At 45.8% G+C, this 15,247-nt stretch overlaps 1 protein-coding gene across 2 annotated transcripts in view; it reads right to left on the bottom strand.

Annotated features, from left to right (window-relative positions):
- Positions 1-15,247, bottom strand: part of Mcad (Medium-chain acyl-CoA dehydrogenase) — a 192,333-nt gene that overhangs the window by 41,643 nt on the left and 135,443 nt on the right. For both annotated transcript variants that reach the window (XM_075677417.1, XM_075677416.1), the window contains exon 10: positions 872-940. In XM_075677417.1, coding sequence (XP_075533532.1) covers positions 872-940 — 69 coding nt within the window. The remainder of the gene's footprint in view (positions 1-871; positions 941-15,247) is intronic.

The raw sequence follows: 15,247 nt of genomic DNA, 5'->3' as shown, positions 1-15,247 counted from the left end.
TGTGGAAATTATGCACACGGTGGGTGGGCTACAGGGTGCGAATAAAGTACAATGGCAGTGCGTGTTCAGGAGACTATTGCCCTAGGCTAGCAGTCTGGCATAATGCAGCACCAACATTTTGAGAAGTTTAGCTCACTGAACACAAATGCAAAATATCATATCTTATTTTTCACTGCTGTACAGGGAGCTTTGCTATTTTATATAAAGTCCTCCTCAACTTCAGGGAAGACTCCTTTCATCGGACCCTGGAAACTCCTTCCCATAGCACATGAAAAGTGCTTTTGTCGGCACTAGCTAGGCATGTTCCCTTTGCCACTCTGAACTGTCATGCCCACAGCCCTGCTGTTGGTAATTTTGGCAGCCAAAATTGCTCTCCCACTTGCTCTGTCTATAGGGCGCTGCCATTGTACACCTCATGGAATGGGACGCTGGTTGAATGTGCAAAGCATGGCATGCAGGCCTGGGAAAGTGGTGTCCATTTTGGTTTTCCCATTCCACTGCAGCACCTGGTGACAATGGCAATGTGCACCTGCTGTTTCGAACCACGTTTCAAAGCCAAACCGCGACTAGGTTCAAGAAATAATGCAGATAGTTTTTTGGTATGCAAATGTAGAAGATACGTGCCAAATTTAGGATAAAAGCACTTTGTGTTATACACAGGCTTTTATGGCAACTGCAAGTCTGAGAAGGCTACCCAAACATGTATCCTCAAGGAAGCCACTCTGGTGAGCTGGTGACAAAGGTACACAAACACAACTTCACTCAAGTTTTGACAATGATATCCGCAGAACGCCCCTCCTAGGGTGTGCGTGTGTGTGTGTGTGGTAGGCCCATAAATAAATGCCTAACAATGCTTTGTCACAACACTCACGGGTGCCCTGGTGCGGTCAAAGGTCCCCATGGCCACCTTGAAGCCATCGCCTTCCTTCATGACCACATTCTGAAAAAAAGAAAAGGAGGGGGGGGGGGGTCAGGAAAATGGCAAGCATGTAGGAAAATGGCAAGCAAGAATGTAGCAAAACTTTGCAAGAAAATAAATTGGCACGCCCAATTGTGCCGGGAAATAGGGCCACACAAACATTTGACACATTCGAGAAACAAATAAAATATCACGCCATTTGATTTGAGTAAGAGGAATAAGGGAAACTGAAGGGCTCAGATTTCTTTTTTTAATTAAGACTATGTCAAATCAACAGACCACATGAAGTCAAGGAAAGCACAGTGAAAACAGTAACTTTTAATTGAAGTGCAGAAAATGATGAGGAAATTAAAGTGGACAAAACAACAACTGACAACCAGTAGAACACAAAGCTTCCACATTACACACGTGCTTCTACGATCCAGCTACCGTGGTCTCTGCACATTTTCCTTGGCACTTATGATCCAGCCCTGGGAGTGTTAGCCAGCACCACTCACGACCAAGGCAGCTTTTAACCCTTCCTGGGTCAATTTCTTTCACCAAATGTGACACCTCAGGGTTGACTTTCTCTTTATTGCACATTTATCATTTTCAGTGTGACCTGTTTCAACAAAAATTTACCACAACCTTTTAGGTGACCCTAAATGACAAAAAAATATTTTCCATAGGTAAACAAGCATTGTTCATTTATGAACACAGATGGGCTTGCCTAAATAGTACTTGCAATAATAAGCAAGTAGATGCAGTGGAACAGATCTTGACATGTGCACTTATCCTTTTCTCAGGGACTGCATTTCACCCACTAACAACTTAAAGTTATCGCTCAGCACAAGATACACCTGCAGGATTGGAACCTACTGGAATGTTATCGATGGTTCTATGCATTGTCTGTTCTCACCAAAGCTTGTGTAATCTGACTGATTGCGACGCAAATGATTGACTGATATGCGACGCAAATGGTGCAGTACTTTCTGGAAGACATGCGAGCACCTGTGATTACTCTGGTGACTCATGTATAAAGGCAGACACGCTTGATGGGTAGATCAGATTTTCAACGATTGCTGACCGTGTTCGCCACTATCATTGTTCTTGAGTATAGCCTGTTTTGAGGGCACAGGTTTGCCCAATAAAACGCTAGTTTCGTCATTCACAGCTTTGCTGCTTTCTTCACCGTCACTACTACGTGACATCTGGTGGAGGTGCTGGTGAGTACATTCACTAGACGCCCCCGCAAAGCTGCGATCCAAGCCCACAACCCGAAGACCGCAACAACTTCGCCCCCAACCATCGATCAAGTCGCAGGCCACAAAACCTGCCTCCGGAGCACGAATCTGAGACAACCAAGAAGATCATGGTCAACTCAGCAACCCCAATGGCAGCCCCAGGGTCCCCCATCGTGCTGCAACAGCCCAGGGAGCCACCGACCTCCCGTGGATCATCCTTTGAAGACCCGGCAAACTGGTTGGAAACATACACAAGGGTCACTGCATTCAATAACTGGAACTCCGATGACAAGCTGAGGCATGTGTATTTTGCCTTAGAAGACGGTGCCGAGATGTGGTTTGAGAACTGGGAATCAACCCTGACGACATGGGACCTGCTCCGCAACGGCTTCCTGCAGACCTTCACGAGTGTCCAGCGCCAAGAGCGAGCCCACGCTCTGCTGAAAACTCGCACGCAGCTGCCCAACCAGAACACTGCAATCTTCACCGAGGAGATGACGTGCCTGTTCCGCCGCGCCGACTCGGATATGCCTGAGGAGAAGAAAATTCGGTTCCTCATATGTGGGGTAAAGCAAGAACTCTTTGCCAAGCTGATGCCCAACTCACCCACGATCGTATCAGAATTTCTGTCAGAAGCCGGAACGACTGAAGACATTAGAACTGCACACCAGGAAATTCAATCGCTGCTCAATACTAGACTCCACAGAAGTTCAAGCCCTTTGCTCCAACTGGTGAGAGACAATCAGACAAGTTGTGCGTGAAGAACTCCGGAAGATGTTCCCTTCGACACAGCCTCAAATAGCATCCATTGTTGACATCGTCCAAGAGGAGATTCATCTGTCACTTGGAATCACCGAATCGCCGCGGCCTCAGCCGGAAGCCATGACCTAAGCAGCCATAGCATGCCGTCACGCTGCCCCTCCACACCCGCACCAGGGCCTGGTAATGCCACAGCACCGTCGTTCTCCACCACAGCTGCCAGACCGATGTCTGGTGCGCTCCTGACTACTGCCCACTTTGCTACCACTGCGGAGAAGCGGGTCACATCTACTGCCGATGTCCATACCGGGAGATGGGACTGCCAGGGTTCGCAGTCAACGTGCTGCACCTGCAGCAAGGCGAAAGCCGCGTGATATCGCCGACTACCTCGGCGCTACTCAGCGGAGCCCTTGACGACCATCCCGTTAACCGACATTAGGCCGCTACATGTCCCCGCAACACCGACCATACACTGGCCCAGCTCGGGGCCGGTCTGCAAGCCCATATCCAGAAAACTAAAAGCAGCAACCGATGGAGGTGTGGTTGCTGTTCGTCGAACTGATGAAGATCCTCCGCCGCCACCAAAGATGCTGAAAGGACTATCTCGAAGACATATCAATGAGACACTGCCATCCCGACAAGCGCATGGAACCAAAGAATACGCCAACAAAAGAATATCTGACGATGCAACGTTGCAGCCACAGGTCAACACGATGCAGCCGTGATCCAACGCCAAGACCTAACTTCTATGCAAGACAAAGAACCACCGACTTCGACGTGCTTCTCGATGGCCACGCAGTCACCGCCTTAGTGGACACAGAAGCCAACTACTCCGTCATGAGTGCACCCATCACCGCCCAGTTGAAGAAAGTTATCGCTTTGAGGGTCAATGCTGTAAATATACGGCACCGCGAACAAGCCCAAAATGGTCGATGCTGTATATATATACGGCGCCGTTTATACGTTTAAAAAGCGCGCCTATTTCCTAACTTTTTCTTTTCTGGCACGTGCTGCCACTATCTGGGAATACAGGTGATTTTTTTTTTCTCGCACCTCCCTCTTGCGGTTTTCATTGCAGAGTTTGTTTTAGAGCTAGTTTGCTCCGGCGAGTCTATATAGGTACTACCGCCCGCACGCAGGCGCGTGCAAGCGGGCGGTGGTTTTGGTTTTGTTCCATGTGCGGTTTCAGCTTCTTGCGCTCGCAAAACTGATGACTATCTCGTTACTAATCGCTGAAAGGGCGACTGCCTGTTTCTCGCTCGTTTACGTTTAGTGCTCACAGGAGTGCGCCGCCGTGCATGCATTTCCTTTTCTTTTCTTCCTTTTTTTTTTTTGGAGACGCGTGAAAACTAATTGCCTCTGGTTGGCGATAAGATGAAGATAAGCAGAAGTTTGTCACACGTTTTGCTTTTTTGACAGGCACACAACCACACAGTTTTCTTGAGTGCGCTCACCTACACAGTTCGATTACGCTATGGATGTAAATATTAGTGGAAGAGCAGAAACATTTGAGAGTTGTGAAATATTCTCGTGTGCACATTTTCTAAGCCTTGAACATGTGTATAACATTGCATCAAAATTTTGATTCTTATAAGTTTATTTCCATTTTTTATTGTTGTTATTCATGAATAAACATACATATATACCAACACAAAATATTTTTTTCTCACTTTACGGTCACCCTAGAAAAATTACGGTAATTTTTTTTTCTATATAGGTCACTCAGAAGAATTGGAATCTGCAATATAAAAAATCGACCCTGGGCGGTCGCATATGGCGAAAAAAATCAACCCTCATAGGGTTAAGACTACATGGGAAGGCCCTCAAATTTGGACCGCTGGAGGACACCTAATAATGCTGACTGGAATCTGCATGGCAAGAATTACCGTTCATGACCTAAATTACCTTGCCCCCTTCGTTATCCTCCAACAGTGTACAAAAGATGTTACTCTCGGACCGGACTTCCTGAACAAACACGGCGTAATCATCCACCTGAAGTCGAAGTCAATAACGCTGTCCGAAGATCAAATGATACTGCCACAGAGCTTTCGTAGTCACCACGCTTTGAGTGTGCTCGAAGATCAAGTGAGCATCCCGCCTCGCTCCAGCATTGTCATTTCCGTCGGTACCGAAACACGCGCAAACGTAGAAGGCGTCATCGCGGGCGATCAACGTCTTCTGCTCGATTGTGAAATTTGCGTTACATGAGGGATCGCTCAACTGCATGGAGGAAAAGTGAAAGTGATGCTGACTTTCTTCAGCCAGGAGTTCAAGCACTTCAACAAGGGCCCGACGATTGCATACCTCGAGAAAATTGTGGAAACCAGGGGCGCGATCGGAGATATTTTGTTCGATACGCGTTCTGTTCAGTTGCTGCAACGTCACAAAGTTGCAGTATGTCAAATTTGTGACAGCAAGGCGGAGAGAGCAGCCAATCAGGAAGCGGTGACCTCCCCGGAAGTTTACCTCCGTCGTTTGTCGTCTGCTTGCAAACAGTATACTACAAAGCCAAATATTTCTCGTCTTCCAATTGAATGAAATCTTTATCTAAAATAATGTAGTTTTTCTTCTCAAGCCCAAACACGTTTTCAAATAGTAGTACGTGTGACTACTGCAATTTATAACTATTAGGTTCTTTGCGTCGTCCCTAGGTGGTGTCGCGCAGAGCGAGAAGGAAAAAAAAAAAAGACGGGAAGAGTGGCGCACTTTTCAAGAGGCAGCGACAACATCCCAGTGGCTCGCTGGCACCGATGATGTTGTCGATTTCTCTGTACAACCAACGAATTATTTGTTTCGAGAAACAAAAACGACGCCGGAATTCACTTTCTGCCATTTCTTCAAACGCGTTTCGCATCGCCACCCGCTCTCCTCCTTCCTCTAGAAACGCCAGCGCAACAACCGAAGTTTCCAACGGAAGCGCCATTTTCTAGAATTAAACTATGAATTGGATTCAAACGTGCCATACCGCAGCCGAAAAGGCCGCCTGTTGGATCCAATCCAATCCACCAGACGCGCCATGCGAAGCCGTATGATCGCTCCAAACTTCTCAACTCCTGTCGCGTTCGGACGAAATGCTCGGTGGGCGGATGATTGACAGGAGCGTGTCGTCACTTTGACGTCACCAAAAAGGGGGCGGCGCCTCGCGGCTGGCGACGTCGGCGCGGAGTAGGCCAATCGCGCGCGCCGGTAACCGAACGAACGCGCCGAACAACCATCTCCGATCGCACCCCAGCAATGCATTTGCCCTCTCCAATTCTGCCACATCTACCTAATGACCATATTCCCGAGCCAGTCTTCGAAATAAATCCTAGCCTCCCTATGAGTAAGCAACAACATCTTGAAATTCTTCTCTGTCAAACAAAGAGTGTTTTTTGACATCATCGAAGATTCGGCAAACACCAGTTGCAAAGTATCGCATAATAACCGAAGAGTGCGCTCAACTACTCCGCCAGAGCCCTTACCGAGTGTCGACGCGAGAACTAGAAGGTATAAGGCAACAAGTCGACGAAATGCTGCCTGACAACATAATCCAGTCGTTGAAAAGCCCATGGGCGTCTCCTGTGGTCTTAGTGAAGAAAAAGGATGGAAGTCTGTGCTTCTGCGCCGATTATCGCTGCTTGAACAAAATCACCAAGAAGGACCTATACACCCTCCCACGGACAGACAACGCATTAGACCCACTCTGCAATGATAAGTACTTTTCATTGATGGACCTCAAGACTGGTTATTGGCAAATTGAAGTCGACGAAAGGGATCGAGAAATGATTGTGTTTATGACACCAGACAGCCTCTTCGAGTTCAAAGTGATGCCATTCAGACTTTGCTCTGCACCTGTAACATTGCAGCGCGTGATGGACATAGTCTTGGCCGGACTGAAGTGACAGACTTGTCTCATCTACTTGGATGACATTGTAGTCTTTCCACAAATTTTGAAGCTCACCTGAGGCGGCTTCAGACAGTACTAGAGGCTATCAAGTCACCTGGGCTCACCCCGAAGCCGGAAAAGTGCTGTTTTGCTTATGAAGAACTTCTGTTCCTAGGCCACGTCATCAGCAAGTCAGCAAGTCAGCAAGTCTGGAGTCTGTCCTGACCCACAGGATGTAACTGCCATCGCCAAGTTCTCGTGGCCCATCGACAAGAAGGCAGTGCGCAAATTCTTTGGCCTGTGTGCCTATTACAGGCTGTAAAAGACCTTTCAAGAACTGCAAAACCTTTAACTCGTCTCACGAAAGCCAACATCTTGAAATGGGAAACACAGTAGGACTACGCATTTGAGGAGCTGAAACGACTACTGCAGTCCCCTCCAGTGCTTTCACACTTCGACGAAGACGTTGAGACTGAAATCCACATGGACGCAAGTTGCCTAGGCCTTGGTGCCGTGCAAGTTCAAGGGAAGGACGGAGTTGAAAGCGTCATAGCTTATGCTAACCGGTCACTGTCAAAAACGGAGGCAAATTATTTTATGGTGGAGAAAGAGTGTCTTCTGATCACTTGGGCTATAGCGAAATTTCGGCCTTACATATACGGCAGGCACTTCAAAGTGGTAAGCGACCAATTCTGATTTGGCAGTTTCGCAGTAGTCCACATCGAAGGAATCGCTGCTCAACTCGCAGAAGAACAACTGGAACGCACATCCATAACATAATTACATCGTGCATGCAAGAAAGCTCAATGGTTGTGCGACCGTGAGGAAACCCACACAACCTTGCAGTAATCCTTCATCCTATCGCTAACAATAGGCAATCAGTTTTCACAAGTCTCGAGAAATGCAGGCATAGCAGCTTCGTTCATATATGGCGGCATCATTTGTAATACCAGCACCTGCCTGTGAACAGATGTAATTACATCCCTGTAACAATAAATGAGCGACCATCTAGCAGTGACCCTTTGAGAGATTAGAAACAGATAGACATTAGTTTTTACGAGCACGAGAAACGGAAACAGCCCATGAGACGAAACCACAACTAACTGCCGTGCACGCACGCATGCATGGATGGGCCGACGTGCCTGCATAAAGAAGCCTTGGAATTAAAAGCAAGATACTACGAAGTGAAAAAAAAATTTCTTGCATCTACTTAGGATGGCAGCACTTGCTTGGCAACAGCAAGTTGGAAAATTGGTGCATTTTTCAAACATACAGATGGCGTTGTAAATATACTGCATCGACCATTTGGGACTTGCTTGTGGTGCCGCACATTTACGTCTTTGACTCTCAAAGAGTCAAAAACCACAGGCTTCACACATAGTGCATGAACTTAGAAGCAGGCAAATGTCCCGCATTATGCGAGTCAAGAGAGGCAGGGGATTAGATGGTGTCATGACATCATGGAATTTGCAAACATAGGGTGGTGCCAACTGATCCAAGGCAGAGGTAATTGGAGATCGCTAGGAGAGGCCTTCAACCTGTAGTTGGCATGAAGTGGGCTCATGATGATGACATCATAGTCTGACTTATGGTCATGGTAAAATGTTCTCAAATTTTAAAATGCTTCGAAGCATGTTAAACAATTTTAAAGAAACTGCTTTAGTGCAGACTTGATGGCTGCTTCAACTTTACCAGCAGTAACATTTTAGAACAGAAATAAGCAGGCTCCAAACTCATCGTGGAGATGTAAGAAGGCCCTTTTGCAATCTCTTCTTTATAATACACCAAATTGCAGAAGCCACACCATCATTAAAAAAAAAAAATGATGCCACAGGTTCCAAGAGTGGCCCACTTTTACAGTACAGCCACCAGGCTGATTTTTTTTCCCCAACACTTTACGTGCTTCAGTCACACCTATCCAGGCGGACCTTATCCAAGCAAGGGCCACACACCATGGAAAGGCTGCGTGCAATCCAGTACCAATACTTAATTCCAGCAAAGTATTTAATTTTGCCAAATAAGCCAGATACAGTGCGGTCCACTTATAATGACACCATATATAACAATATATTGATTATAATGACGAGTCTACTTAATGGTATCAGCTTAACCATTAGGGCTATGAGAATAAAATATATATAATGATACGTTATGACCACATGTCAGATACAACAACTAAATTTTGCCTTCTGGGCAGCGTTTTCCATGCAGGATGAGCTTGACATTTGCGTTGCTAAGTTCCCCTTAAATGAGCGATGTCGAGACGGGGTGATAAGTTTGTCTATGCGAATTCGTATCTGCTGCCGTGACTGAGCGGCGCATTCTGCCCATGCACTGATTGCGAAAACCATGAAAGGCTTCACGAGTTGGCGCGTTTGCACCGATTGCGAAAACCCTGAAGGGCTTCACGAGTTGGCGCAACGTGCTAAAAGATGGCACCAGTTGCTTCGTGTCCGCACTCCTCATAATCATGCTCCACATGTTCAGAGAAGAGATTATAAAAGAAAGAGAGAAAATTAAAAAGTGATGCAGCACAGTGGCCCAGCCCTTTAAACTAACTTTCAACAACCTCTCTCTCTCAACCAGCACGGAAGTGCACAACGGGAGCAGCCCTGAAGCAGCCCAGTTTGTAGAAGATGGTGCTGACAAAGTACAAAGTTGTGTCAGTTGAGACGAAGCTACAAATTTTGCAAGACTCAAAGGAGTATAAGCTCTAAAAACTGGAAGCACTTGATTCAAGAAAATTGGAACCAGTGGCCATGCCAAGCAACGCAAAAGGCACAATGGCAAATGGTGCACTATGGCACTATGGCAAAACCACCCAGGATAGTGAAGCCAACAAGGTGAAAGTCGCTGACATTACCGAGCTCTGGGAGCACATCACTAATGACAATGAAACAGGTGGCTCTGCGATGCAGGAGTTTCCGAGTTCAGATGGTGCTGCCTCATTCTGCAAAGAGATCTTAGACAAGGCGATCGTTGTTGCAATAGACAGCAGTGTTGTGCGATGGAGGCGACGACAGTAGTGGCAGTGACGATGAGAGTGTTTGACACCGACCCCAATATTCATGCAAAGTGTGCTGTCATCGATCGAGTCACTCACTGGTTTCATGCACGCTAAAGATCGCCACCAGTGTTCGCTCAGTAGCCATGAAAGCAAGTGCAGATTTCTGACTATTTCGGCGCACTTAACTCCACACACTCTGTTTAGAGGTGTAAATAAACATTTTATTTTTCACACCCTTACTTTCTTTAACGTCTATTTTTTAGTGCAAGTGGCAAATGTTTTTTTCACAGCTACAAAGGTATGTTCGACAGCTTTTTTATGGCAGTCTAGATACAGCAATGATCAGTCATAATACAGTCAACTTCCGACTTTTCGGACTTCCTAGGGGCCGCGAAAACGTCCGAAAAATCAGGCAGTCCGAAAAAACAAATGCATGCCTTTACTGCCTCCAATGGCTCAAATCGCCACAGGCACTTCCAAAATAGCTCTGATGGCCTACCCGTACGCTTATTAGGCGTATCGGTACTCTTACTGTGACAGGACACGGCAGGTGTATGCGTGTATAATTAAGGAATACACACTGCATCCCGTGACAAATGACCCTTCTCACTTTGATATGCTTCACCGTGTCACACCGCTGTATTGAGGCAAAGCTGACTTTCGGAAACGGCGTTGTGCAACGTGTTATGCCTTCTGAGCTTCGAAGCCATCGGCGAGGATTCGACGGAGTCGGCGCCATTGCAAACAGCGGCGAATTGTTTTAATGAAAAACACGGTTACGAAAAGCAAAACGATTGGTAGTGAACGTCGAAGTAACTAAATTGCCGCGGTGGTGGCTATGGCTGCCAGCGGACTTGGGTGTGAGAGCCTCTGTTCAAGGTGGTGAGAAAATTAAAATAGGGGCGGTAGTGGCTTCGATCAATGCCGTTTCGGACCTGCGGTTTTGGCAAAAAGTCCGAAAAATCGGACGGCGAAGGGGTTTTGCGACCGAAATTTCAACCGTTCTTACCTATACATTTACTCTATGGGGTACCGTGGCGGTGCCGCGAAGGCGTCCGAATTATCGGGCATGTCCGAAAAATTGGGCGTCCGGAAAATCGGTCGTTGACTGTACCGGATTGCCTGTTCTTTTTTATATAAGTGGACAGCACCGTATCGACGAACTCAAATAAGTAGACATTCATGAAACAAACTATTCAATGCAGTACCACAATCAAAGGCCCTCAAACAATACCAGCTACAGCAATGGAGTAAAACCTGCTTTATAACCAAGTTGTAGAGGGAGTCTTTGTTATAGTGACTGTCCACCCTCACTGCCCGCCTTACCACTGGGCAAGTCGAAGTTGATACTACAGCTGCAGTGCACCACTGCTGCGCCAGTGAAATGATGTGCTTGCTCTGTTGCAGCTGTCAACATCAATCATCCTCACTGTGCTTCAATTTGTGCGGGTGCTGGTGGAGCACTGCAAACTTGCAATTTCAAACAATGCACGTTGCGGTACGCAGCCTTCCGAACAGCATAAAGCTATTAGTCATCTTCACGCTGGCACTCAACGACAAACGCTGCACGAAATTAGGAGCATGCACTCTGCTGGCACGTTCCCGATACGCTGATAAGTATTTCAGTTGCCGAACATGAGAGCACAGGTCGTTTTTTGTAACAATCTATTTTATTTTCTGTTCTCATTCTTAGTCATGCCAAGATGCTGTGTAATTTAGTTTCTCCCTCTCCTTGTATTCTAATGGCTTAGCAGCTGTGGAACATGTTACATCAACATACTATTTGAACCATGCAAAAGGCCAGCTAACCCCCATGTGAGACACTAGGCATGGTATAAACTGAAAAAGTAGGCCTGTGCGAATACCAAATAATAGATTTCAAATCGAATATTGAATCGAATCAATAAAAAGAAGCAAAATATTGAATCTAATATTGAATATCAGAAAATTTAACACTCACATTTACGCTTACAAATTTTGGGCAAGAAACACAGTGCTGCACATGCTCAGGAATCACATTACTTAACAAGAATCTTGCCAGCTGTCAGTGACTCGGATACTGCACCTATGAATCGAGATGCGCTCCACTCTTATTAAAGGGAACACCAAATTAATATGCCTGCCCTGATAACAACTCAGCTCATATACGAAGGTCTGGAAAATATTTTTTTATCAATGGGATATAAATGTCAAATAGAATTAAGTGCTTTCTTTCCCTCTGAAGCTGAAGAAATAGCAAAGATGTCCTAAATACCAATGGGGTTTTCAATTTAATAGTGGGCCATACTGTGCTCAATGGCAACCTTCTATTGCTCGGAAAGTACTGCTTTCCAGTTCCAGAACACAGGCGGGTTTACCATCTTTATGGCAGCTGGTTTCTGTGGGTTATCATCAGCTTGTTATAAGGCCGCTCTGCGCGACAGGCAGGGAATGCGCATCACATCACTCGGCTCTGCAAGGTCATCGGCACTGACGGTGAAGAGCTTTTAAACTGGAAGGCTCACGTCAGGTTGGCACGATGCCCACCCCTCCTTTTTTTTGTCCATGACCGTATGCCATCCGTATTTATGAGTCTGCAGCTGGGGGAGTCAGTGCACTGGTCTCATGACATGTTCGAGCTCGCCATGTAATACGAAGCTAGTCTTGTGATGGGTCGCTCGAAGCTACAAAAAGAGAATGTTGTGCGCCTATGACCCAGACCACACTAGACGTCCTTAGGATGTCCTCAAATGGCACAAACATGCGCACAGTTTTTACGACATCCTCGGTACGTCGTCAGGATGGCATTCACTGGTTCATCCTGCAAACATTTTTAGGGACTTTTTAAGGATGTAGAACATCCACTGCAAGACATTTTGAAGACATTTAGTTTTATGTTAGAAGAGACCCTGAAATTAAAAATTTTACAAACGTGTAACGTCACTACCAGGCTATGCAGCTTTATTATTTTTTTTATACATGTAGTTAGACTCTGACCAACTGGTCTTGATGCTTCACCATTGTGATTGAACTATTTTTTGGATTTAGTATTGTTTCGAGTATCCGCAGGCGATAACAGCTGTGGCTGGAAATGAAACAGTGAACCAGCAAGCAGTGGCGTAGCCAGAAATTTCGTTCGGGGGGGGGGGGGGGGGGGGTTGCAGCTTGGCCTCCTCCTTAAGAAGAAGCTGTATCTCGGATGCTCCTATTTAAATACATGTAGAAGGTGAATTAGTTTTTCTCGGCAACCACAACACAAACTTTGTTGAATTTAAAAAAAAACTTAAATTCCACATTCTTCTGCTTTCTAATTTTCCATTTAGGTTGTCAATTTTTTATTAAAAATTGGCACAAATCTCAGATCTTCAGAAAACAAAACTATCACGTTTAAAACTCTGTAACTCAACAATGAGAAATAATATCACAATTCTGTGAATCGCATCTAATAGTACACCTACAGCGGACAAAATTGATATGTTACAAATGAATCTCAAACAATTTAGCATTATCGAAATACGGCTTTTGCAGAACCCTTGTGCATCACGTAACTAATTCACGCAAGATACAAATTGACATACCCAATTTGTCTGCTTTGACTCTTATAATAGACGCCGTTTTAAGAACCGCAATATCTGTTTTTGATGAAGAACTTTTAGTTCGTAAACATTGTGCATCTATTTTTTTCGCACTTTCAAGTTTTTCAAAATATTTTAGACAAAATTCAGGCTCTAAATCGAACTTCCGCTTCTAACAGATACTAGAAGTCAACTTTCTCAAATTCAACAAATTCCATTAAAAGTGATCCAGGGGTTATTTCAGAAAAGCGTTTCTGCGTTTTACATTTATTTGAATAGGCCACTTCGGAGTTGGGCCCGAGCTAAAGCTTCCTCTTAAACAATTTGTCGAGAGATCAAATACAGGAATAATAACTGCATTGCCATGGCCAAAGATGCTGCAAACGAATTCTTGAACACTACGCACTGTCAAAACAAGTAATACAGTAAAAGCTCATTAATTCGAATTCCGCGGGGATGCTATGAAAATTCGAATTATACGAAATTCGAACTAATGAAAGTCAGAGAAAAATATCGCTCAGTTAAGGCGCGTATATAGTCTGACGTGGCGTGAGCACGCGCGCACACGCTACGTCACGTTGGCGTGAACAATGTCTATACTTCGAAGCACTGGCGCAGCCAACGTAACCAGACGCGGCCAGCGCGGTTCGACGCGCCCGACGTCGAGATGGCTCTTGCTCCATCCGCGCGTTCGTCACGCTGACTGGGGCGGAGGAAAAAAAATGTTGCAGACTCGCACGAAAATCGAAGCATCCATTGCGATAGAAAATTAGTAAGGATAATAGTTTTATTGGCCGTATAAACTTGTAAGCATTCGCTCACTAAATAAATTAACAAGCACTGTGTCAGTGTGCACAGGTAAGCATGAACGCATCTCGCTCGATGACCGCGGAAACTCGCTGAAAAACGCTGGAGTGAGGACACGCAGCAGTCGCAGCGAGCGAATTGACGTTCGTACAGCTCTCGCTTCAACGCGAACGAAACGTAGAAAGCACATCGCATATGAAGCTACCGGCACTACCCCACCTATATATACTGTGGTGAGGAAAGCATATGTCGCCTTGAAGAAGACAAGTCCACTTGTCGAAACGTTGGCTCCTGCATTCACCTTGTTCACGTTTTGCTCATATCACACGCTTGTAATTTGGCGATGTACTAACTGCTGGTGCCGAAAGATAATGTTTTCCGGGAACATATTAAGTGGTAAATAAGAAGCATAACTGTATTGGGTCATTTTTGATGTTTTCGAATGTGAATGTAAGCACCAGGAAATCATATGAAATGAGATGGTATCAATGAGGTTCTACTGTAATTCGAATTGGCTGGTCATCACGCACGCGCCTGACCTCAATAGTGACCGCTGTGGCGACTCCAATAGTGGCAGCGTCCGTCTCAGCAGCGTAAGGGTACAGTCAATGCATTGAACACATGTCAGCTCCAGTCAGAAACGCCTATTTTGGGCCTGCCCCAGGATGATGCTAGAATGAATTATGGAAGTACAGTCAAACTTCAATATATCAAACACGGATAGATCTAATTATGGCGTATATCGAACACTTTCTATATCACCTGGAATATCGCATGCATTTTTAATTGTTTATTTCGAACGGAGTCGGACGTAAAATCAATATATCAAACTCTGCAACCACAGACCAGGTGAGCTCTGTTGACAGGCGGTGAGCTTTTCCACAACACCCTCGAAGATCGTGGTGGCGCGATGGGAATTCCAGACTGCTGGCACTATAGCTGCACACATCAATCGCACTGAGGGCGCCATTTGAACGTAGCGGTGTACACACGCAGTGCCTTGGCTAGTTTGACAACGTCAACTACGCATTGCATTTGCCGCACTGACTCCTTCTCAGTGCCACGCTCGCAGGCTGCCGCGCCTCGTGAGGATTGGTGATGCTTAGATTGACA

Source organism: Dermacentor variabilis, unplaced genomic scaffold (genome assembly GCF_050947875.1).
Source record: "Dermacentor variabilis isolate Ectoservices unplaced genomic scaffold, ASM5094787v1 scaffold_13, whole genome shotgun sequence".
Taxonomy (NCBI): Eukaryota; Metazoa; Arthropoda; class Arachnida; order Ixodida; family Ixodidae; genus Dermacentor; species Dermacentor variabilis.
The sequence above is the reverse complement of the archived record's forward strand: the minus strand, read 5'-3'. Positions and strand labels throughout refer to the sequence as shown.